The sequence below is a fragment of the Photinus pyralis genome, unplaced genomic scaffold (assembly GCF_008802855.1).
Source record: "Photinus pyralis isolate 1611_PpyrPB1 unplaced genomic scaffold, Ppyr1.3 Ppyr1.4_LG9, whole genome shotgun sequence".
Lineage (NCBI taxonomy): Eukaryota > Metazoa > Arthropoda > Insecta > Coleoptera > Lampyridae > Photinus > Photinus pyralis.
In genome coordinates, this window is record NW_022170878.1 from 16,409,080 (window position 1) to 16,434,266 (window position 25,187).

Below are 25,187 nucleotides of genomic sequence, written 5' to 3' on the forward strand. Positions count from 1 at the left end.
AAGTGGCGGTCGCAAACTCGGAAGATACCGCGTTAATGCGAGGGTCCCCAAAGTTTTAATGCACTAACTTATTCCGTAACATCGGAAAGTTAGGCAACACGACGAAACGGTCGGAACACATTTCGAAACTACGCAATAAATTTTGGAAAAGAGATTAATTACCAAAATGTCTCGAAAGTCGATTCTGGTGTAAGAATACCTCGTGGTATTCGTGCGCATGCGTTCATTTGATCTGCGTGCGCATCCCAGTAAAAAATCCTGCGCATGGACCAAATTTCAATAAAATCTCCCTTGGATTTTTGCCACGAAGAGTCTAGAAATTTTTTGAGTGTGCCATCTTTCGAATTCTCTGTAAACCACTGCAATGCTAGTGGAAACATTTTCAAATGTGCGTTTGAATCAATTTCACGTTAGAGACGTAATTCCAAGATAGTGTCGTGCGTTAATGTCACGATTGTCACAGACGTGATCGTGAAAGTGACGCGTTTAACAAACTAATTTCGTTAATTACACGGTCGCATTCGTCGAAAACGACGATTACACGCCATCTTTCGCCGTCGCTAATTAAAAATAAATTGGTAGTGCATTATAAAACAGTCGTGCTCTTCGTAGAGCATTGAAACGACCGAATAACGTAACGAGATTACCTTCCGTGGCTTTTTCCCCCTTTGTCCGCCCTAAAAGTCGTAAACCATTTGTAATCTTAATGGAACGCGAGCGGCGGTGTTTACCTTTAAAGGTCCGCCGCCCTCAGTTGCCCGCTCCATTATTTAGAGACGCGCGTTTCTATTAAAAATAGTTTCGTAACTTTACATGACGAGACGTCAGGACGAGTGATTGATGAGCGAGTGAATGATTACCCTCCAAATTAGAAAAATTGGCACCTCTGCGATGGTGCCGCAGTTACCGAAAATATCGATGCTGAAGCGATCAGCACGTCTTGTCTAGGAGATTAAGTTCAACTAAATTTAATGCGTCCCGACCTATACGAAGGGCTCATCGTCGCCTTCTAATGTGGTAAATGCCAATCTAATGGCGGAAGTAGAATTTGATCCTGAGACAAAGGATTTAGAAAGAAGTAGTAACAGCCCGGTTATCCTCTCTACCTTTTTTCTGACGTCATAGTGCTGCCTTGTGATTGGCTGCGTCATTTTGTGGCGGTAACTTTGAATTTATGCGGGAGATTTACGAGGTGGGCCATTTGGTTGCGGTAAATTTGTTGTTTTACTGCGATCGTCTGCCATTTTAAATATACAGGGTGTAATGATAATTGTGTATTTGTGATGGGTTTTTTGCACCTGTGCCAATAATAGATCGGCCATTTTGTTCCGATGAGATCAAATTGAATCGTGTGTCGATACATTTGAAATTAAACATACGGAGCGTAATGATCACTTGTGATTGGCTGCGCCATTTTGTGGCGGTAACTTTGAATTTGTGCGGGAGATTTACGAGGTGGGCCATTTGGTTGCGGTAAATTTGTTGTTTTACTTCGATCGACTGCAATTTTAAATATACAGGGTGTAATGATAATTGTGTATCTAATGTTCAAAAATTCTTAAAGAGAATTAATCCATACGCATGCAATATCTATTGCTAACTTCACACGGATCAATGCGTACATTGCTGAATTCATTTTACAAATTGCGCTAACAGTCAAGAGGGTTCCTTAAGTGCGCATAAAAGGCGCTACGGAGATGGTTTTTCACACAAAGAAAACCCAAAACTTTTATTATTGTACAGTTACACCATAAATCGCCTTATCTTTAATAACTATAGGGTTTAATGACGCGTGTTTGATATTATTGGCACTCTTTGTTATTTCATCCGTCGAAATAAGGAACAACTGCTGGCTCCATCTGTTTTTTTTTTCTGAAGTTTATTTATCTCGGACATTTATTTTCAACTAAACGCTCATTGTTGATGTTTCAACGTAAATATTTAAACCAACAGTGACTGCTGCCGAAAATTTGTGTATCGTAATCTTGTCAATCAGTGGCAGAAGCTTCCGTCAGAAATGCGATACTCGATTAAAATTGATGGCGTGCCAGGAACACAAATTGGCAAAATTAGTTTATGAAAATGAATTAAACGTTTATGTTATGAGGTGTACGAGAACAACGGAGCAGGACGTATATAGTATAATGATGCTTATACGACGTACTTTGATGAGACGAGATAGACGCAGGTTAATGGGTCCCGTAGCTAGTTAGAAATTCAGTTTCGCATCGTAATTTCGCCCATGCGACCTAATTTGCGGAATAATTCGAGAAACGCTTGTATTAAATCTCGAAAATGGGAAAACGCAGTTCTAAAATGCTCACCTGTGGCAAACTCTTTGCGATCACTGGAAAACTGAGGAAAGATTGCTAAATATTCCTAACATTACGCAAACATTTCCAAGGGATTCAATAAAGATTCGCGCAAACTGAAAATAGAAAAGGTATATGCGGCCGAAAAAAAAATCTACGCGTGCCTCAAGTCGCACTGAACTTTTATCTCGAACGTAATTAATCTGTTATTCAACAAAGACGCATCTTGACATCAGGAAGGCTGACGTCGTGTCTTTTCAATCTGGGCGGAACGTCAAGGTGCATATATAGAAAATGCGCGTACGATTGTTTTCGAAGCGTGTCCGTCTGTCACATTATTACGATTGATTTCCATTTACCTAAATATAATGTATGTGGTGTTATTGTTATTACTCGTCTGTACCAATACAGAGAAATCTATATACAAATTTACCACTGTCCACTGTCCTGCAACTTCATATACCACAAATACAAACTTTGACCTAGGGGAATACTGAGTCAAGACAATTTCTATGGGATCGACGCAGGTATTGTAAAAATCCAATTGCCAATCGAATTAGGGTATAATGATAAATTCAATTTGCTATTAAATACCTCATTTTGTTTCCATTAATCTAGACTCATTAGGATAGTACAGCCAAGTGTAAGATTTTCAATTAGCGGACAAGGTTTCTATTTTAACTGTTAATTTTGAATTAGTTGACTTATTTTCCCATTTAAGTGTAAAATTAATTAGCGTCTTAGGTATAAAATGAAATTTGAAGTTAGTTAAGCCAAGCTAATTATAAAACGAAGGCCAATTTAGTTGTAAGAGCGATTTTTTGCAATTTTTTTATCGTTATACGAAGATACTAGTTACCGTTGCGTTGTAAATGAGGTTTTGAAGTTACCGGGACCTAGTCCGAAACAGATATCTACGTCTATAAGTTAAATTTCTTGTGTTACTCCGAAGAAATTGTTCATACTATCTTATTTACATTTTGAATTACATTGCTGTTGTATAGAAATTTAGTTATTTCTGCATTGAAAAATAGTTTTCTTGAAGTTTATGCTTTATACACCGATTTGCACGGACGATTCGTAGTCGAGTCAAAATTTTATTTATATTTAGTTAAAGTAAATTGAATTATTGATTCTTATTGAGTATTAATTACGGTTTTAGTATTCGATTTACGTTTGTGTTTGTGTGATCTGTTACATATAAGACGGAAAAGCGCCCTTCTGAGCTCAAAAGGTCGTTATAACCAAAGTTTCGATTCTAATTTTGCATAACAAATTGACTCCGACCACAGAATTTCAAATTAAATCGCGTAGTAAAATTAATTAATCAAAAACAAACTTTCATTCCAAAGAAATAATTAAAATTAATTCAATAAATCCGTGAAAGCGCCAATATATTTGAGCAATCGCGAGTCCGCGCGAATTATTTCCGCACGAAGCTAGGACAAGAACCCATGTTACTTTAGTCAAGACCAGAACCACTCGCAAGGTTAGGAAAATGACTAAGTTCACGACTTTTTCGTCGGAGAAATCCCAGAGCGCGACCTTGCATCATAAAACAAGGTCACCTCTTAGTTATGTAACCTTTCGACTTTTTCGCCGAGAAAATTCCAGGGCACTTCTCAGTTACGTAACTGGGAAATCCCAGAGCACGACCTTGCATTGGGGAATCCCTTCACACGATCTTTGTTCAAAATCCAAGATGGCGACTGCTGGATCATGTAGAGGGTCCGCAGAGTATGTAGAAATTCTGCGCATATTTTGAAAAGATTCAATCAATGTTTGGTAACTTCCGACACATTCCATACTTTTACACAGAGACCATGTAACGAATGTGCTACTTTTTCGGGAAATTGTTGTATACGGGGTGTTAATTAACGCCGTGCAGATATTTTAGAGGGTAATCGTACTCGTTAAAATTAAAAAAATGCAAATATATGCATGGTCTAAAGGACGTCGTGTTCGTTATATAGGGTTGCAAAAAAAAATGTAACACCCTGTATACTGCGACCAACTCTTTTGATACTTCATTGCAGAGATCCTAAAAAAACTGATGTAACAAATTTGAAACAATTACTAGAGAACATGCAAAATACGGGAAAAAAAATTGAAAGTTTGCCACCCTGTATAACGAAAACGGCGCCCTTTCGACCATGCATTTTTTTCTTACTTTGACGAGTACTATCGTCCCCTGAAATATCCGAATGACATTACTTAACACCCTGTATAGTAGATCATAATACGCAAATTAATTGAAGCCCGACTGTCATTACAATGATTTTTGAATAACTCATAAAAATCATTAACATTTGTCACCAGAAAAATTACTACAAAAGTCACTACAATGGCTTACTTCTGTAGGGTCAAGGCAGGCAAATTGCTATGTGCTAAAACACCTGGAGTAACCCAGTACCAACAGAAAAAATTAGCATGAGAACTACTCTGGGTCCTAATTTGGGCTCGATTAAACAAATAATAGATCATTTACAAATTTATTCGGCAAAATCAATCAAAAATCTGAAAGGGACTCAGAGCCAAAGTACAAATCCCACGCGACAAGGTATCGATTGAAACAATTAATTAATCAACTTTGAGAACTTCATTGCTTGCACTTAAATTTTGCCTTAGATAGTGTAATTTCAGATGTAATACTGGCTCTTTGATGGTGGAAAAACTCCGTTTAACAGGTACTACTACTACTTTAATTCGACTTAAACGGTGTAATAAAAATTTCTTACAGCAGCACTGAACTATCTTTCTTCTAAAACGTTATTGCAACAAATATGTTCAAATCCACCAAAACAATAAGCGGCTACGATTCAACTTCCACCAGTAGTTTACTATTTAAAACAATTTCGCTTTCGTTTAAACTTTGCGAACCATTTCTTCTTATCAAATTATCGGGTAACACGTGCTTATCTTCAAATTAATTAGCCCGAGCGGCGATAACGGAACTTCTTATCGCAAATACGCAAATATTTCCAGATGTATAAACTTAATCTTGTATCTTTCGGTGATACCTCCCGTTCCCGCGCTTTTTGAGACCAATTTTTGAAATCCTTCTAGAGACTGTTCTATCAAATTTTTAGTAACTTTTAGTCATCATTATTGTTATTGTGTTGCAAAGTTTAAGTCAAACAAAATTGGTCCTGATATGGGTCCCTGTGGTACGTCACATTTACTTTATAGGTTGTTGGAAATTTCGATTTTGTGCAGATCAAAGCTTTCGTACGCATTAAAACGCACTCGAGTATAAAATTAGCTTCACAAGTGCTCGCGTTTAAAACTCGATTCCATTAAAGCATCGAAACCGCGTATTTATAAAACAACGTGCGCGCACGCGAGGCGTAATCTGTCTGTTTCTCGTCAAAATTTATAAATTACGCACTTAAGACGCTAGGTACGAATTAGCACCATAATCTCTCGCTCGACAGGACGTAATTAGAAATTTGGCTCGTTCTAAAAATAACTCGCGCGCGCTTCTGCGGCATCACGCGGAAGTTATCGAAAAAAAATTAATAGTATCCTTTTAACGTCACCCGATGTATATATAAAAGCGAGCTGATGTGCTAGAATAACATGCGATATTGACAGCGTAAACATAACCACAAATTAACGTGAAAATTAAAATGCCGCCGCCTCCAATGAGAGTTCATTCGTTTATTTGTGCGAGTCTGTTGCTTATTTTCTTTAAACAAATATCAATCGGTTGTAGCTTCTGGTGTAATACAACATTTTTCAGCTGGCGTTGCGGTATTTTTCATTTAAAAGTAATTAAAAATCCACAAAAGAAGTCGTCGCGAACCATTTGTCTTAATTACTTTTTCTGTTCAATATCAATGTTCTCGGATTACGTAAGCTTTGATGTTACATCTGCGTTACGCGCTGTTTAAAAATTGGATCAAAACAACTTACTTTATTTTAACAATCACTTTTTGAAAATTATTTTCTAGACCACCACTCGGCTTGCCCAAACAAAACAATGATAATCATACTCTGATCCAGAATGGTATTCTTAATCTAACTTTGAATCAAGAACCGGATTAGAATCCAAATTATTAAGACTAATGTTCAGATGGTCGACTGTACAGATCGACGATTTTAATGCGATATTTCCATTCAAATGCAGATTCAAAACTGACGCGTGATTTTACTCCCATGCAAAACACCTCAAAAATTGAATAACGCGATTCAAGGGTCATTCTTAGCATTTTAATAATTGACCGGTAAAACGCGTTTCTTACTAGTTAATTATAATCCTCGACGCGAATCAGTTCGTCCAAATACTTCCAGACAAAGACCTCGCATTCCTTATCGCAAGGACTCCCCGAGCAAAAAGGCCAAGTGATTAAAATAGCAACAAACCTCTCGAGAGTGGAGTTGTGTAATGCGTGCTAACGACATTGCATTTATCAAAATCAATGTTAATTAGTGTTGAAGGTACGGTGTGACATATTTATGTATTATTTAAACTGTAAGGAATGAGAGTAATGTTTCTTGTGTTAATAATAAACAAAAAGGTAACGTAAGAGAGCACTTACCCATTGATATAGTGTAATCCCAGCTCTCGGAGTCGTTCTTGTGCACGTTTAATTTTTCAGGCTGAAAAGAAAAGTAGGCAATTTTTAAATTCAATTACGGCAATTTTGCGTTGAGAAAAAAGTTCGCGGACAACTCGACATTTTGCATATTTTAGTCGTTCGCCGAAGGAAGATTATGAATTTTTTAGTCAAATAGCATATTTAGGGTTCGCTCGAAAGATAACATTCCTCACTTTAATATTTTTGTAGAACAAAAGGGACGATTCGATGTACACAAAACTTAAAATTCTAGAAAATTCAGAAAATCATTCGAAATAATCAAAAAAACAAGAAAAATAGAAAAATACCGGGAATTTAGAATCACTTCGGGCACAAAAGTAGCATTTCAAGAGTGCCGACAGAAGTGACAACATACTTCTTACTCTCTAACACTAAGTCTCTTCCTTCTTTTTACCGCGATGTATTAAAAAAAAAACGCGGGCGCTTGGGTTCGAACCCGCGACATCGGCCGTTGTAAATTAAGAAACAGCGAGCTTGCCAATCTAAAATTCATATTATTTACTCCGAAGCTATTAAATACACTTAAAATATGTACATTAGTCCATTTCAAAGACACATCGCCCATTTTAATTTCATAGTGCCGATGAAGTGCGCTTTAATAATGCCTAACTCGCCTTCAGTTCGCACAAGATTCTTCTGGACTGATGAGATGAATTTACTCCCGTGCAAAACATGCAGTGCGTACGGAGCGTTAAGAAGTCACTTAAAAAAACGCACGGAGTTTCTCTGTATGTGAACATGATGAATCTTTTTCGAGAAAATTTTCAGCACGTTATTTTCGTTGTTTGCTCTTTGCATTGGGCGGCTACCTACGACTGTTTTTATACTAGACGACGCGACGTATAAACTTTTACAAGATCTTGTATCAAGGTAATATAAAACACGAAGTCTTTATATAACCTGATACACGGAGTTTTAGATTTGAAAACCTTGCATAATTGCTCTGGCTACCAGGAGAATATGATGAATGAAAAGAATCAGTTTCAAATTCTCTGGGTACCATGAGAACATTACGAAAGTCTTTTTCCACGGTATGTTTCGATTAGTGTACGAATGTCTGAAGTCAGTTGCAAGACTATTTCTTTTTCCGGAACAGGGGGGGGGGGATACTTCCCAGACCCCTCGGTGATACGTTCCTCTCCTAAACTTTTAGTTTCAAAACTCTTTCGAAAAAAGTTGGTGTAAGTGCTAAGGCTACTAAACAATTTCGTTAAGAATGATAACTGGGGGGTCTGGAGGGGCCTATTTCCATTGCCTGTGGGGTATTCCACACCCTCCAGACCTCTCGGATCATATGTTCTCCCACAAAACTTTCAGTCTCAAGACTATAGAAAAATCTTGGTGTAAGTGCTAAGGCTACTAAAACCGGGGGGTCTGGAGAGGGTATGGAATACACCCCAACTGTACCAATGTCTGATATCAGTTGCAGGTAAATGAAGATTGACTATTCCATATGCCTGGGGTATTCCATTTGCCTGGTGTAGTCGATTTTTGGTAAAAAAGGAAGGTAATACACTGCCTTTTTTGAGTTCCGAAAAAAAAATTGTCTCAGATCGACCCAGAAAAAAAATTTTACTTATACAATGTGGCCTGTAGAATCCATAATTTCAAACAGTTCCAAGATTGGGCTACTGGTTCAAAAGTTACAGCCCTTTGAATTTTTTTTCGAAATTGGTTTCTAGTCTGTAACTTTTGATTGAGAAGTCTGATCGAAAAAGTACGAATTGTTTTGGATTCTACGCACCAAAATTAATAAGAAAAAGTGTTTTTCCGAGAAATTTTGGTGCATTCGATTTTTGGTAAAAACAAGGAAGGTTATAATACACTACCTTTTTTTGAGGCTCGAACAAAAAATTGTCTCAGATCGACCGGGAAAAAACATTTTCTTATAGAATGTGGCCTGTAGAATCCATAATTTCAAACAGTTCCAAGATTGGGCTACTAGTTCAAAAGTTACAGCCCTTTGAATTTTTTTTCGAAATTGGTTTTTCTAGTCTATAACTTTTGATTGAGAAGTCTGATCGAAAAAGTACGAATAGATTTGGATTCTAGGCATCCTAATTAATAAGAAAAAGTGTTTTCCCGAGAAATTTTGGTGTAGTCGATTTTTGGTAAAAAAGGAAGGTAATACACTGCCTTTTTTGAGCTCAGAAAAATAAAATTGTCTCAGATCGACCCGGAAAAAAATGTTTCTTATAAAATGTGGCCTGTAGAATCCATAATTTCAAACAGTTCCAAGATTGGGCTACTAGTTCAAAAGTTACAGCCCTTTGAATTTTTTTTCGAAATTGGTTTTTCTAGTCTATAACTTTTGATTGAGAAGTCTGATCGAAAAAGTACGAATTGATTTGGATTCTAGGCATCCAAATTAATAAGAAAAAGTGTTTTCCCGAGAAATTTTGGTGTAGTCGATTTTTGGTAAAAAAAGGAAGGTTGTACACTGCCTTTTTTTGAACCCCGAAAGAAAAATTGTCTCAGATCGACCCGGAAACAAATTTTCTGATAGAATGTGGCCTGTAGAATCCATAATTTCAAACAGTTCCAAGATTGGGCTACTTTCCTGAAAATGATTCTTGAAAATTGTTCCATTTCCGAAATACGAACTTTTTTTTAAATGGAACACCCTGTGTATTTCAATCTAACCGATAGCATACTAAATTGAAACCGAAAAAATTCGATACTAATTCAAAATAGACAAAATTAATGTTAATATAGTTCAGATCCAGGTCACAGCACCAACGCGTTTTGATCGTATACAGTAATGGACAGAGAAAATAAATTCATAATTGCGACCCATTTTACGTGTACAAAGCGGATCTGTTTTAAATCCGGCTTATAGCGAACCGATATATTGCATTTTAATCCTATCGATTACACAAAAGAGCATTAGCTCTAAAACTTCATATTGTAATTATTGTATAACGAGGGTTATTTCATCACGTCAGTGTGTAGTTTCCTGAAATTCACATTCGTGAGTGCGAGGAGGAAAAAAGGGAGCACCGCAATTTTCATTACGCATAAATGACGAATTAGTCTTTTATTACACGCCGCAGTAGATAAAAACTACCGGCTTGTTGCTGAAAGTTAATCAGAATGTCCTACCTAAAAATTCCATTACGAATTATTTTTTAAAAGGACCAGGGCGTGCACCCCACCAGATGTAAGGAATTTATTCTTTATAACCTCTTCGCGCGATAAATTTCCTCTCGGCTTTAATTTCTCAGATAAACGGGAATGAGAATTTTAGAATGTAACGTTATAATTCACGGCGGACAGTTCTCTTCGCGTGCCATTAATTAATGAACTCGCAAATTTCACGTTGCATTTTGTAAAATTGCGAGACTTGCGCGAACATTGTATGATTTATTTGACTCGAGTCGTTGTACAGGGTGTTCGTTTCGCTATACCTCTGTTTGAGGATACTCCTCCGTAAAAGTTAGTACCATCAAAATAACAGCGCAAGGTTGTGATTATTTACTTCGTACAGGTTGATGACATCTAAATAAGATTTTTCCATTTCTTAATTTAATGTCATGCGCACACCAACCGCAGCTTCTACTGTTTTCTGTACGTCGCTGCAAAAGACGTGTTAATGTTGTACTATAACGATGCTTATCACATACCAAGCGTTGTATCACGATCTAATTACCCACTCCCATTCACCTGCGACATTTGAATTTTAATTACGCGAAGAAAGTGGAATTAAAGCGCGCAGCGAACGGAAAGAAAACGTCCGGCTAATTTAAGCTTTGACGTTGGAGAAACTTCGTTACTTCAAAGTGATCAGGCTCTTTAATGAATAAAAAAAAAAGGCGACCACTCGCCAAAGTTACCAAGGAAACACACGCCCGAAGGCCCTTCGCAAAGAAAATTAACAGACGTGCTCGCGTATGGACAAAGACGTGAGAAACGCGCGCCATTTTGTTTGTAAAAATTAATTTGAAAGGGTAAGCGAACCAACCGCACGAGGTCGCTGACGGCACGATCTCTTTTTTTCGCCAGTCAATTTCCATAATTTAATAAGAAGCCTAATTACGCATGCAGGACCATAATCCGTGCTTATCTCGCCCCCTGCATTATTTTACACACAATCAGGATCTTATTAGGGGAATTGGTATTTCAGTCAGGAATTTAGGCTAAGCCCGTTCTTGGGGCGTTCGTCTCGGCTAAAGCCTGCTTGTCCTCGTTACGTGTGGAAAATCATGCGAGTGGTTACGGCGGAGCTTAAGCAGGCGGGCGTTTTAATTATGCATTTGCTTGTTTCTACGTCTGACGAATTAACGCGACTAAAAAAGCAAATGCCCGCGTTAGGCAGTAATTTAAGCATTTTCATCTGAAAATTCCATTACCAGGATCTCTGCCGTTATTAAGTTAGGGTTTTCCACCTCACAAGCTGACGTACTTATAATACGCAAGAAAATACGGATTATCCTTACGGCGTCGGCCTGGAAATTTTTTGTTTGCGATTTTTTTATTCCTTTTAACAATGGATTTTCAAAAGCCCTGCGCGATTTGCATTACAATGAACCGCCTTTACTCTTTCTTAGTAAAAAAAAAACATTTCATAATCGCTAATGAATTCGAGGCAGTTTTACATTTTTTAAATGATTAAATAGTACGCCACTGGAGTCTAAGAAGCCATGCATATGAATCCCCGTATACTGTATCTCCACTGAAGAAGGAATATCGAGCATTTTGTCCACAAATTAAAATATATCGACGGAAAAAGTGAGATTCAACCGTTGCAGAAAAGAGAAAAACTTCCAGGGGCGTAGCACTAGCTTTGTAGTGCGAATTAAGTAAATTTTGACCCCGAATTTTAATTTCTAGATGAAACAAAGTGAAATTCCCCGTTGCTAAACAGAGAAAAACATCCAGGGGCGTAGCAAGAGTCTTGTAATACGAATTATGTAAATTTTGTCCCCAAATTTTGATTTCTGGATGAGACAGTGAGATTCACCTGTTGCAAAAAAAAAGAAAAAGTTCCAGCGGCGTAGCACTCGCTTTTTAGTGCGAATTAAGTAAATTTTGACCCGAATTTTGATTTAAAGTGATTTTCTGTAGGAAATAAAGTCAAATTCATCCGTTGCAAAAAAGAGAAAAACTTCCAGAGGCGTAGCAAAAGTTTTGTAATGCGAATTATGTAAATTTTGCTCCCAAATTTTCATTTCTAGATGAAGCAAAGTGAGATTCATCTGTTGCAGAAAAAGAGAAACACTTCCAGTGGCGTAGCACTCACTTTTTAGTGCGAATTAAGTAAATTTTGACCTCGAATTTTGATTTAAAGTGAATTTCTGTAGGGATCAAAGCCAATTCACCCGTTGCAAAAACGAGAAAAATTTCCAGTGGCGTAGTACTCGCTTTTTAGTGCGAATTAAGTAAATTTTGACCCCGAATTTTGATTTAAAGTGCATTTCTGTAGGAAACAAAGTCAAATTCACCCGTTGCAAAAAAGAGAAAAACTTCCAGTGGCGTAGCACTCGCTCTTTAGTGCGAATTAAGTAAATTATGACCCTGAATTTTGATTTAAAATGAATTTCTGTAGGAAACAAAGTCAAATTCATCCGTTGCAAAAGAGAGAAAAACTTCCATGGGCGTAGCAAGAGTTTTGTAAAGCGAATTATGTAAATTTTGCCCCTAAATTTTGATTTCTAGATGAAGCAAAGTGATATTCAACCATTGCAAAAAAGAGAAAAACTTCCAGTGGCGTAGCACTCACTTTTTAATGCGAATTAAGTACATTTTGGCCCCGAATTTTGATTTAAAGTGAACTTCTGTAGGAAACAAAGTCAAATTGACCCGTTGCAAAAAAGAGAAAAACTTCCAGGAGCGTAGCAAGAGTTTTGTAATGCGAATTCTGTAAATTTTGCCCCCAAATTTTTATTTCTGGATGAAACAGTGAGATTGACCTGTTGCAAAAAAAGAGAAAAACTTCCAGTGGCGTAGTACTCACTTTTTAATGCGAATTATGTAAATTTTGTCCCAGAATTTTGATTTACAGTGAATTTCTGTAGGAAACAAGGTCAAATTCACTCGTTGCAAAAAAGAGAAAAACTTCCAGAGGCGTAGCAAGAGTTTTCTAATGCGAGTTATGTAAATTTTGCCCCCAAATTTTGATTTCTGGATGAAGCAAAGTCATACTCAACCATTGCAAAAAAAGAGAAAAACTTCCAGTGGCGTAGTACTCACTTTTTAATGCGAATTATGTAAATTTTGTCCCAGAATTTTGATTTACAGTGAATTTCTGTAGGAAACAAGGTCAAATTCACTCGTTGCAAAAAAGAGAAAAACTTCCAGTGGCGTAACACTCGCTTTAAAGTGCGAATTATGTAAATTATGACCCCGAATTTTGATATAAAGTGAATTTCTGTAGGAAACAAAGTCAAATTGACCCGTTGCGAAAAAGAGAAAAACTTCCAGAGGGGTAGCAAGAGTTTTGTAATGCGAATTATGTAAATTTTGCCCCCAAATTTTAGTTTCTGGATGAAACAGTGAGATTCGCCTGTTGCAAAAAAAGAGAAAAACTTTCAGTGGCGTAGCACTCGCTTTTTAGTGCGAATTAAGTAAATTTTGACCCCGAATTTTGATTTAAAGTAAATTTCTGTAGGAAACAAAGTCAAATTGACCCGTTGCAAAAAAGAGAAAAACTTCCAGAGGCGTAGCAAGATTTTCGTAATGCGAATTATGTAAATTTTGCCCCCAAATTTTGATTTCAAGATGAAGCAAAGTGAGATTCAGCTATTGCAAAAAAAGAGAAAAACTTCCAGTGGCGTAGCAAGAGCTTTGTAATGCGAATTATGTAAATTTGCCCCCAAATTTTTATTTCTGGATGAAGCAAAGTGATATTCGACCATTGTAAAACAGAGAAAACCTTTCAGTGGCGTAGCACTCGCTTTTTAATGCGAATTAAGTAAATTTTGACTCCGAATTTTGATTTAAAGTGATTTTCTGTAGGAAACAAAGTCAAATTCACCCGTTGAAAAAAGAGAAAAACTTCCAGTGGCGTAGCAAGAGTTTTGTAATGCGAATTATGTAAATTTTGCCCCGAAATTTTTATATCTGGATGAAGTAAAGTGATATTCAACCATTGCAAAAAAGAGAAAAACTTCCAGTGGCGTAACACTCGCTTTAAAGTGCGAATTAAGTAAATTTTGACCCCGAATTTTGATTTAAAGTGATTTTCTGTAGGAAACAAAGTCAAATTCACTCGTTGCAAAAAAGAGAAAAACTTCCAGAGGCGTAGCAAGAGTTTTGTAATGCGAATTATGTAAATTTTGCTCCCTTTCGCCTGTTGCAAAAAAAGAAAAAACTTCCAGTGGCGTAGCACTCGCTTTTTAGTGCGAATTAAGTCAATTTTGACCGCGAATTTTGATTTAACGTGAATTTCTGTAGGAAACAAAGTCAAATTAACCCGTTGCAAAAAAGAGAAAAACTTCCAGTGGCGTAGCACTCGGTTTTTAGTGGGAATTAAGTAAATTTTGCCCCCAAATTTTGATTTCTGGATGAAGCAAAGTGATACTCAATCATTGCAAAAAAGAGAAAAACTTCCAGTGGCGTAGCACTCGCTTTATAGTGCGAATTAAGTAAATTTCTGTAGGAAACAAGGTCAAATTCACCCGCTGCAAGTGTGAATTATGCAAAATTTTGTCCGCGAATTTTTCTTCTGGATAACAAAAAGTGAGACCCAGAGGCGTAGTACGTTTTTAGTGTGCATTTTGTAAATTTTATTTTCAACACTCCACTCGATAATTGTATCAGAAATAGCGATTCGGAAGCAAAATTGAAAGGGGAAACAATTCCCGATGGATATTTAATCCAACTGTTATGACTACGAAACAAGTGTACGCTAAGTGGAATGCAAAACGTCCAAAAATAGCGGGTAAGACACAAATTTGACATCTCTGACAAATTGCTGGCTCTTTTGGCCGCATGGTTGAGTTATAGCCGACTAAAAATTGCACACTCCCATTTAAATTTAACCGGCGCATTTTCCCAAGCTTTCATCGCGTGAATAATTCGAAAAAGTAGTAAGCGACGAGATTGCACGCTTTGTTTACGTTCAGAATTTCGAATTCCTGAAAATTTGTTCCACTAAACTCTCCACATTAATAAACTTATGAGTTGTATGTTATGATATTAAGTCAAAATTATTGTAGTAAACAGCTAACTTGATGTTTTTATTCCTTTTGGCGATCGTCTCGGGGAAATTAATTCGTTAGTCACGGCGTCATTCACGGTTTCTCGTACGAGAGCATTCATTTGGCAGAAGTCCATGCGGCGGACGATATCTCATTGTTAATTTTCGAAAATTCGGTGACTAAATTTCCAAATCGCTTTTTTTGTTATTCCGTGCCCAAGCCCGAAGCGTACCGCCATTTTTTTGTTTGCCTCGTGCCAAACGCTTTGCAGGCGTTAGCAAGCGTGAAGTATGTCGTAGCTGCCTTTTTAATTGGCATGAAATGAATATGGCAGCTTCGGGTTCCGGATTTATTTTTGCAGTTGGAATTTTCAAGTCGCCATTTGCAATGCAGCGTAACGTTCGCGAATATAAATTAGGCATAGAGCTATTGTGGTGCTGCCTTATTATTTACATTCGCTTCTCCAGATTCCATTTGCTTTATTGCCTCTCCTTTGTTTCGAAGTTTACAACTTTGAGTGGGTACTCCACGTGATTATGCGGTAGCTCGTAGCATTTAGAAATTTCCTACCACGTTTCATTGTAGGAGAATGAGCTTATTCGGAAACAGTCGAGCACTTTTGTGCTGCACATGCCAGAAAATGAGCGGGTCATTTCCGCACGTTAGTGGCACATAACGACCGCCTTTAGTTCGTTAACTCGCCAGTCTGAGTGTCTGGCGTTCTTTTCTTGAAATGCCAAAGGTAGCATTCTACAGCAGCGAATGCAAGCTCCCGACGTAGATTGTTTGGTTCACATGCCAAACATTGTGCATCAATTTCATTGAAAAAAACCTGTTGACACCTTATTTCGAGCTGTTTGCGCATGCTCACAACAATCAACGCATTTTCTGATTATCCTGCCCGTCTTGGACCAAGCTCAACGCAACGTTCAAGGAAGCAGTAGGGAAAACTCTTGGAGGACGTGTCACCGAACATGAAGCAAGCCATGGACAACTACAGCAGAGCACTAAAGAGATTTGGGCAAAACCCACACAAACCTGAAGCAAAGAAAAAGCTTAAGAGAGGTCGAATAGGAGAAAAGCAAGGTGGAAACAAAAAATATGTACCAATCACAGCATGGGAGAAGCTTCTGAAGGAGCAGCACAGGTCCAGTTAATGAAGGAGAACAATTACTGGCCACTACCCCCCCCCTCCCATGGAACAAATGATGGAGGAAGAGGTATGGACCGGGAACTTGGTCCCCAAAGAATAGTAGCAGACAGTGCAGTTCACCATCCCAAAAGTGAGGTCACCACAAGGAACAGGAGGATCTGGCTATGCAGTGCGGGATACAAAATATACGCAACCTACCCACTACACTGCCTAGAGGGCCACACATCCAAGACACCAGTATACCAAGCAGGTTTCATAAACGGACGACCATATATTCACGACCAGGAGGATTCTAGATGAACCTAGACCTGGCGAAGGTCTTGGACACAGGCCTACAAATAAACAAGGAAAAGAGCTACATGATTATAAGAGGCCCACAAGCAATGTGCATGAACCTAGCAGAGCAAGGTCAGCAGAACACAATCAAACATATTGCATAATTAGGTGCTAATTAAGTGCCCTATCCTCGAATTAAATGCTCCTTTTTTTTAAATTGTTACATGTTCTGCCAAGTTCATATGAACTCGGCAGAACACTACCTTTAAAACCCAAGAAATGAAAAGTTAACTAACTATAATTAGGTGCTAATTAGGCGCTAATTAAGTGCCCTATTCCATAATTAAATGCTCCTTTTTTTTTTAAATTGTTACATGTCCTACCAGGTTCATATGAACTCGGCAGAACACTACCTTTAAAACCCAAGAAAATGAAAAGTTAACTAACTATAATTAGGTGCTAATTAGGCGCTAATTAAGTGCCCTATTCCACAATTAAATGCTCATTTTTTTAAAAATTGTTACATGTTCTGCCAGGTTCATATGAACTCGGCAGAACACTACCTTTAAAACCCAAGAAAATGAAAAGTGAACTAATTATAATTAGGTGCTAATTAGGCGCTAATTAAGTGCCCTATTCCACAATTAAATGCTCCTTTTTTTTTAATTGTTACATGTTCTGTCAGGTTCATATGAACTCGGCAGAACACTACCTTTAAAACCCAAGAAAATGAAAAGTGAACTAACTATAATTAGGTGCTAATTAGGCGCTAATTAAGTGCCCTATTTCACAATTAAATGCTCCTTTTTTTTTAATTGTTACATGTTCTGTCAGGTTCATATGAACTCGGCAGAACACTACCTTTAAAACCCAAGAAAATGAAAAGTGAACTATATAATTAGGTGCTAATTAGGCGCTAATTAAGTGCCCTATTCCACAATTAAATGCTCCTTTTTTTTTAATTGTTACATGTTCTGTCAGGTTCATATGAACTCGGCAGAACACTACCTTTAAAACCCAAGAAAATGAAAAGTGAACTAATTATAATTAGGTGCTAATTAGGCGCTAATTAAGTGCCCTATTCCACAATTAAATGCTCCTTTTTTTTTAATTGTTACATGTTCTGTCAGGTTCATATGAACTCGGCAGAACACTACCTTTAAAACCCAAGAAAATGAAAAGTTAACTAACTATAATTAGGTGCTAATTAGGCGCTAATTAAGTGCCCTATTTCACAATCAAATGCTCCTTTTTTTTTAATTGTTACATGTTCTGTCAGGTTCATATGAACTCGGCAGAACACTACCTTTAAAACCCAAGAAAATGAAAAGTGAACTAATTATAATTAGGTGCTAATTAGGCGCTAATTAAGTGCCCTATTCCACAATTAAATGCTCCTTTTTTTTTAATTGTTACATGTTCTGTCAGGTTCATATGAACTCGGCAGAACACTACCTTTAAAACCCAAGAAAATGAAAAGTGAACTAATTATAATTAGGTGCTAATTAGGCGCTAATTAAGTGCCCTATTCCACAATTAAATGCTCCTTTTTTTTAAATTGTTACATGTTCTGCCAGGTTCATATGAACTCGGCAGAACACTACCTTTAAAACCCAAGAAAATGAAAAGTGAACTAATTATAATTAGGTGCTAATTAGGCGCTAATTAAGTGCCCTATTCCACAATTAAATGCTCCTTTTTTTTAAATTGTTACATGTTCTGCCAGGTGCATATGAACTCATCAGAGCACTACCTCAAAAAAACCAAGAAAATGAAAAGTGAACTAACTATAATTAGGTGCTAATTAAGTGCCCTATCCTTGAATTAAATGCTCCTGAAGAAAGAAACCAGACGAGTACTGGAGGTGGAGGAAGAATCAGACATAAGCACAAGCAACCAAGAGGAGGAGGGGGCGGGGAGGAGACAGAAAGGGAGAGGACAACAATAAGGAAGGGGGAAACAAGAAAGAAGGATCGTTCTCAATCCCCAACAAATCCCATTGCACCCAGTACGCCTTCAAAATGGAAGAGTAAACTGCTAGGGCGAAAGAGATGGATGTACTACTGAACGAAGATAGCCACATTTGAAAAGGGACCGCTAAACTCGTTCGTCGATCTAACACTCGACGTATTGGGCGATTGGAGACCTCGAGTGACCATCGGTATATAACGTGGGAGTGGTACACTCAAGCGAGGGGATGGAAATCTAATATGCTTAACGGGGAGCTCCTAGAAGAGAGGGTGGGCGAATCGAGGGAGGTTTGGAGGCATATCAAACAAGTATCTTCAACGAGGTGATGCCCAAGAAGACGGGTCCGCTACGCTCTGTCCACCGGCGGAATGAGGAGATATCGGAGCGTACATCAGGGCAGCTCCAGAATCGCTTGAGGAGTGGGGAAGCCGTCGCTGACGAGTACGACCACCTCAAGAATGAGAGGACGAGGCTACCAAAGAAAAACAACAGCGTGGAAACGACTGTGCGACGAACCGGGGCGCGACGTGCGGGGAGGGGGTTACCAAATCGTCGACCAATCCACGACTCCGAAGCCCAGGAACAGCTCCAGACACTTTTTCCACTAAGAACAAAACCGGAATGGCGGATGACGATGGAGGATCTACAGACCCCAAAAAAAGTCGACCATGGAGGCGGCGAAGATGATGCCAAGGAAAAAAGCTCCAAGGCCGGACGGATTTCCCGCGGATTACGCGGCTCTGGTGGCCAAGAGAGACCCCGAGTTGTTCGCCGCCGCCTTCGATACAGTTATGAGAGAAGGGGAGTACCCGCAAAGGTGGAAGAAAGCAGACGTTGTCCTGATCCCAAAGAAGGACAGGGGGAAATTTCGACCAATAGCATTATTGAGTCACCTGGGGAAGCTATTCGAGAGGGTAGTTGCAGCGCGAATGAAATCTATATGGAAAGCCTCCCCAAATCAATGTGGCCTTGTGAAAGGGAGAGGAACAAAGGAAGCGCTTAAAAACCTTGTTGAGACTGCCAGGACGGCCAAGGGGGGAACGTGGCGGACCAGGGAAGTGTTAATGCCATCCCTGGGCGTGCAGAATGCGTTCAATAGTCTGCCTACGGAAGTGATAGTGGGGGCCGCAGAGAGGGGGGGAGCTCCGAAGTTAATGGTTAAACTTTTTTATACTTATCTAATAGATCTGACAGTAAACGTGAGGCTACCGTCGGAAAATACATGTCGTATAGAAGTTAATGGAGGCGTTCCGCAGGGTTCAATACTGGGACCCCTACTGTGGAACAATGTGTATGATGAAGTAGTGAGCATGAGGGTGCCGAGGGGGTCAAAATAGTCGCCTTCGCGGATGACCTCACCATAGTGGCTACGGACAGGAAACTGGCGACTATTACACTGAATATAAAAGTAATCGCTAAATAAGGAACTCTTGATAACGTTTATTCCCCTCTATAAAATCATTAGATACGTTTATAGCGCTCGCTGATACGATTAATATAATATTAGGTAATCAACTTTAATTAGTTAATAAACTAATAAATTTTCCAAGCACTAAACGCGCTAAATTGATGGTCTGATGGCTCTGATCGAGAGTTTTACGGGATCCACAAGAAAAGGTGACAAAAATCATTTTTCCACAAAAGAATGATCAAGAGATTGCAATGTTGCGCTCGCGCGAGTGGCTAAAGGATATTTCTTAATAATTGCTTACTAAGGTCTCAGTTGTTAAGATCTCGACCCGCGTACGGTCGAACAAGCCTTATAGACTTTGTTCAGTTTATAAATAATAAAGCTCGTAGGCGGTTTGTAGTACAAGGAAAATGGCATCTTTAAACTTGTTACGACCATTTCACAGCTAATACACTTGAGAGTGCCGACGCTGCCATTATAAACGCAGACATTTTCCACCTTTCCCACTTATTTATTCATGATCCGCCGCCGGTATTTCGCATTCTTCCTTTGCGTACCTACATTTTCAAGTTCAACCTCGTTGTAAATTTCGATTTATGACTTTTTAAAAGGCCAACTTCCGTAATTCAAATGGAAAACTGTGGCTTTGGCGACGCGCCAAAACTAATTGTGATCGGGGAGAAATTTGTGCGCCCGCCGTCGAGGAATGAAAGTTGTTTTCACGACGTAACAATCGTGTAAAATTTGAGGGGAATTCTTGACACAATTAGCCGATGAATAAATCACACGATGATGAGTCACACTTTGGTCCATACGGAGAGGATGGGTCGTAAATAACGCAAAAATCTGTTCGGCCCATTGTTTCTATTGGCAGATAGTCGGGAGTGGGCGAAATCCGTTCCCACCTTCATTTGACGGGATGTGTTTTTCGCGGGGAAAATTAGCGCCCACAACTCATGACCGAGAATTGACCCAGGACGCGTTTAGGTCGAGTGGAAGACCCCCCAGATATTTTTTATTACCCTGTACATTAATTTCTCTTTGCTAAAATTCGGGATCGCATACCCACAAGAAGCTTTCTCCCGAATTATGTATGTTCACCTGATATACGTCTGCATATTTTTATTATACATAACAAAGTGCGATTCATTTCAAATTATAGTTAACTTTTATATGCCTCTGCAACAAGCCCTTTTTTTAGACCCTCTTTAGACTTATTTAGAATTTAAGACGAAAGATCTATTGTTTTGCCGAATTTTTTAGAGCAGTTGTGGCCCTCTTGGCCTATTTACAATTTATTTAAAGTGGAAAAAGGGGAAGATCTACAGTTTTCTGTAAGTTTCCTGGTAGTCAAAGTCCTTTTGGGGTATTTAGAATTGAAACTGGAAGAAAGATTGGATCAAAATCTCCCGGACTCGGGAACCCCCCAGAACCCACGGTTCTGCATTCTTTCCAAAATCGTATAGTTTATAGATTTATAGATTTATTTACATTTTTCAAAAATTTGGAATCAAAAAACCACTTGCATTTAACTTCTTTATTCATAGTTTTCGCATTTTTTAATGCAAAAGTGTATAATACAGAAATCGTAAGAACCCAAGATTCCTTTTGGGTCAAAAAAGGGGCTCCAAATCGATTGTTTTCCATTTTTTTTAAATTTGCACTGAAAAACTTGCAACCAGATTTAACTGCTCGATTCGTAGCAAGTTTTAATGGTACCACAAGTGCTTAATATGGGCGTTTTAAGAATTCAATTTGCATTTTGCGTCAAAAAAGGGGCGTTAAACTGATTTATTTCCTTTTCTTAATTTGTACTCAAAAAACTGACCTGAATTTAACTTCTTTATTTATAGTTTTCGCATTTCTGGATGCAAAAGTGTATAATACAGAAATGGTAAGAACCCAAGATTCATTTTGGGTCAAAAAAGGGGCCCCAAATCGATTGTTTTCCATTTTTTTTAAATTTGCACTGAAAAACTTGCAACCGGATTTAACTGCTCGATTCGTGGCAACTTTTAATGGTACCACAAGTGCTTAATATGGGCGTTTTAAGAATTCAATTTGCATTTTGCGTCAAAAAAGGGGCGTTAAACTGATTTATTTCCTTTTTTTAATTTGTACTCAAAAAACTGAACTGGATTTAACTTCTTTATTTATAGTTTTCGCCTTTCTGGATGCAAAAGTGTATAATACAGAAATGGTAAGAACCCAAGATTCATTTTGGGTCAAAAAAGGGGACCCAAACCGATTGTTTTCCATTTTTTTTAAATTTGCACTAAAAAACTTGCAACCGGATTTAACTGCTCGATTCGTAGCAACTTTTAATGGTACCGCAAGTGCTTAATATAGGCGTTTTAAGGATTCAATTTGCATTTTGCGTCAAAAAAGGGACGTTAAACTGATTTATTTCCTTTTTTTGAAATTTAGAATCAAAAAATTGCAACTGGATTTAGCTCCTTTATCCGTATAACCATTTCATGAGGCAAAAAGGACTATCCAACGTGCCTAACACCAGGAACCTCTGCGGTATGGAATTTCTGTAATTAGGATTCCAAAAGTATTCCGATAGAAAATAATCAACTGACAAGCATTTTGTTACGTATTATGTTCCCCTAATGCCTTATACACAGATTTAGCGCCAAAAATCGTGGCAACACAGCAGCGAAAGAAGCCTTAAAATACAACATATTTACTTGGCAAGCACCATTTCATTTATTATGTTCTCCAAATACACAAATTTAGCGTTCAAAAATTGACGTATTAGGATCCCAGAAGTTGCAGAAGTTTTCAAATGGAGAATAATTAATTTACAACGCACGGATTTGCTTCTTACAGATTATGTCCTGTTATTTCCTGCTATTATACCAACTTAGCGTATAAAAATTATATTAGGATCCCAGAAGCACAAGGGAAAACTAAATGAAAATATATCCAAAGTAAAAAATTCGCCTTTTACGTATTATTTTCTTCAAATTCGACAATTTAGTGCTAAAATTTGTTGTATCGGGATCACAGAAATGCTTTACAAGCACATGATTTGACTGAGAAGCATCCTTCTCACATATTATGTTCTCCTGATAAACGAATTTGGTGTGAATCGAGAGCTTGCCGTAGAATTACCGAGACGTGACACGAAACGCAGTGACTTTAAATTGCAAACGCCTTTCAACTTTCAAGTAAACATTTTTACGGGTGCAACGTACTAAAAATCGAGAAAAAGTGAAAATTTCTCGGTACACTTATAATTAGCGGTAATCTTTGTAGAACCAGTCCGGTTAATTCAAATAGAAGTAAACAGGTTTTTTTATCGCCGAGACTACCTTGATGGAAATTTTTTTCCAAGGAGTCTTACAAATCGGGTCATTTGTACATTTTTTTACGCTTTTGTTTGACTACACGCAGAATAATACAATAATTAGTTCACTAAGCCCAGTATCATTTCGTTGATTAGCAACCCGCAATACACCTTTGTTTCTATTGGCTATTTCTTAACGATTTTTGATAGTGAACTCATGATAATGATTGATAAACCCAATGACAACCGTTTTAAACAAAATCAAAATTTACGTCTGGCGTTCTTTTGATCTGGCTGCCGTACGTCGAGTAATTAACCGTTTCTCGCATTTGCCAACAAAAAGAATTGATTAAAAAGTTTTTGTTACTTTTGGCAGGAGACGACCGCTTATTTTTGTAAGGACGCTGTTTTCATTGCGGTTAATCATTTTTAAAGTCCGCGCACTTTTTTTTGCTAATTTATCCCGGATAGGGTTTGGTCTTAGCGAAACATAAATTCCTGGTGGAAAGAGCGCATAAATTTTTTCAAGTTGGCAATTTGGGTGGAAAAAAATTAAAATTTATGCGCGTAAAAAATGTGCGTTGAACTAATTAAAAAAGTAATTAGCGTTTACATTCTTTGAAAGTTTACAGTTACGTAATGCTATGCATTTATTTAAATTTATGGAAACGGTGGTCGATGATGCAAAATAGAAAACTGCGATTGCAAATTTAGTAATTATACAGGATTTCTGTTTCGCGAGTGTTATTGAATTTTTTTGTACCGTGGACTCATTCAACATGTTTTTGTCTTACAGTTAATAAGGGACTAAAGTGCCCCTTTTCCTCCCGAAGGGATTAAAATGCAATGAGAGACGATAGCTCACAATTTCATAATTAATGGTTACCTTCAAATGAACACTTATTTCTGTGCAGTCGTTTTGTACAACTTTTAGGTGTACAGGGTGGCCAACTAAGAACCCGATGTACTGTATTTGAGAATCTATCCATCGTAGAGACTTGCGGTAAAAAAATTTATTACTAAAACGGCCACGAGCAAAACCTGGAAAATATTTTTAAGTTTCTGAAATGACCGCCAGGGGTCGTAACTGCAATCTGAAATCTAAAAAAGTTATGTTTCTGTGTGAATTTCGCTTAATTAACCTAACAAAAAAATGCCCGGTCTTTGAAGTTGAACAATTTTTGTTTGACAATTTTTCCTGTATCTCTAAAAATGAAGTGGTGGGGGGTATTCAAAGGTTTCCGTAAAGAACACCCTGTATCTTCGAAATGGTTGAGCCGATTTAAACATACTCAGGTTAGTTCAAAAGAGCTATTCTTCAGCTACAATATTATACTATTTGAAGTTTTGTTAGTTTCACATATCACCGCTTGAGGGCTTTTTTGCGTAGAATCCAAATCAATTCTTACTTTTTCGATCAGACTTCTCAATCAAAAGTTATAGACTAGAAAAACATTCAAAGGGCTGTAACTTTTGAACTAGTAGCCCAATCTTGGAACTGTTTGAAATTATGGATTCTACAGGCCACATTCTATAAGTAAATTTTTTTTCCGGGTCGATCTGTAAACAATTTTTTTTCGGAGCTCAAAAAAAGGCAGTGTATTATCTTCCTTTTTTACCAAAAATCGACTGCTCCAAAATTTCTCGGGAAAACACTTTTTCTCACTAATTTTGGTGCGTAGAATCCAAAACGGTTCGTACTTTTTCGATCAGACTTCTCAATCAAAAGTTATAGACTAGAATATACAGGGTGTTACACGACCGTTCGAAAAAAAAAAATCGGGTTGTAGAGGGCATCAAAACAAGCACTTTTTCCAAATAAACCGAGGGTCCAACGTGTTTCGTTTGGGGGCCACCCCCCAAAGAGTGTTGAAATCTGCATTTCTTCTTTAATTTTTTTCTCAGCAACCATAAGAGTTACAAAGTCGGGTGGCATGTCTTTGAATAGGTTTTTGGGTATGCTCTTTCCGATTTTGCAATTTTTTTTTCAAAATTCTAACCCCTAAAGGGCGCACCCCTAAAATAGGGTG

At 37.9% G+C, this 25,187-nt stretch overlaps 1 protein-coding gene across 1 annotated transcript in view; it reads right to left on the minus strand.

Moving 5' to 3' along the window:
* The window catches only part of LOC116180735 (heterogeneous nuclear ribonucleoprotein L-like), a 124,082-nt gene that overhangs the window by 66,846 nt on the left and 32,049 nt on the right, over positions 1-25,187 (minus strand). Inside the window, exon 5 of the mRNA XM_031500853.1 lies at positions 6,854-6,914. Within this exon, the coding sequence (XP_031356713.1) occupies positions 6,854-6,914 (61 nt within the window). The remainder of the gene's footprint in view (positions 1-6,853; positions 6,915-25,187) is intronic.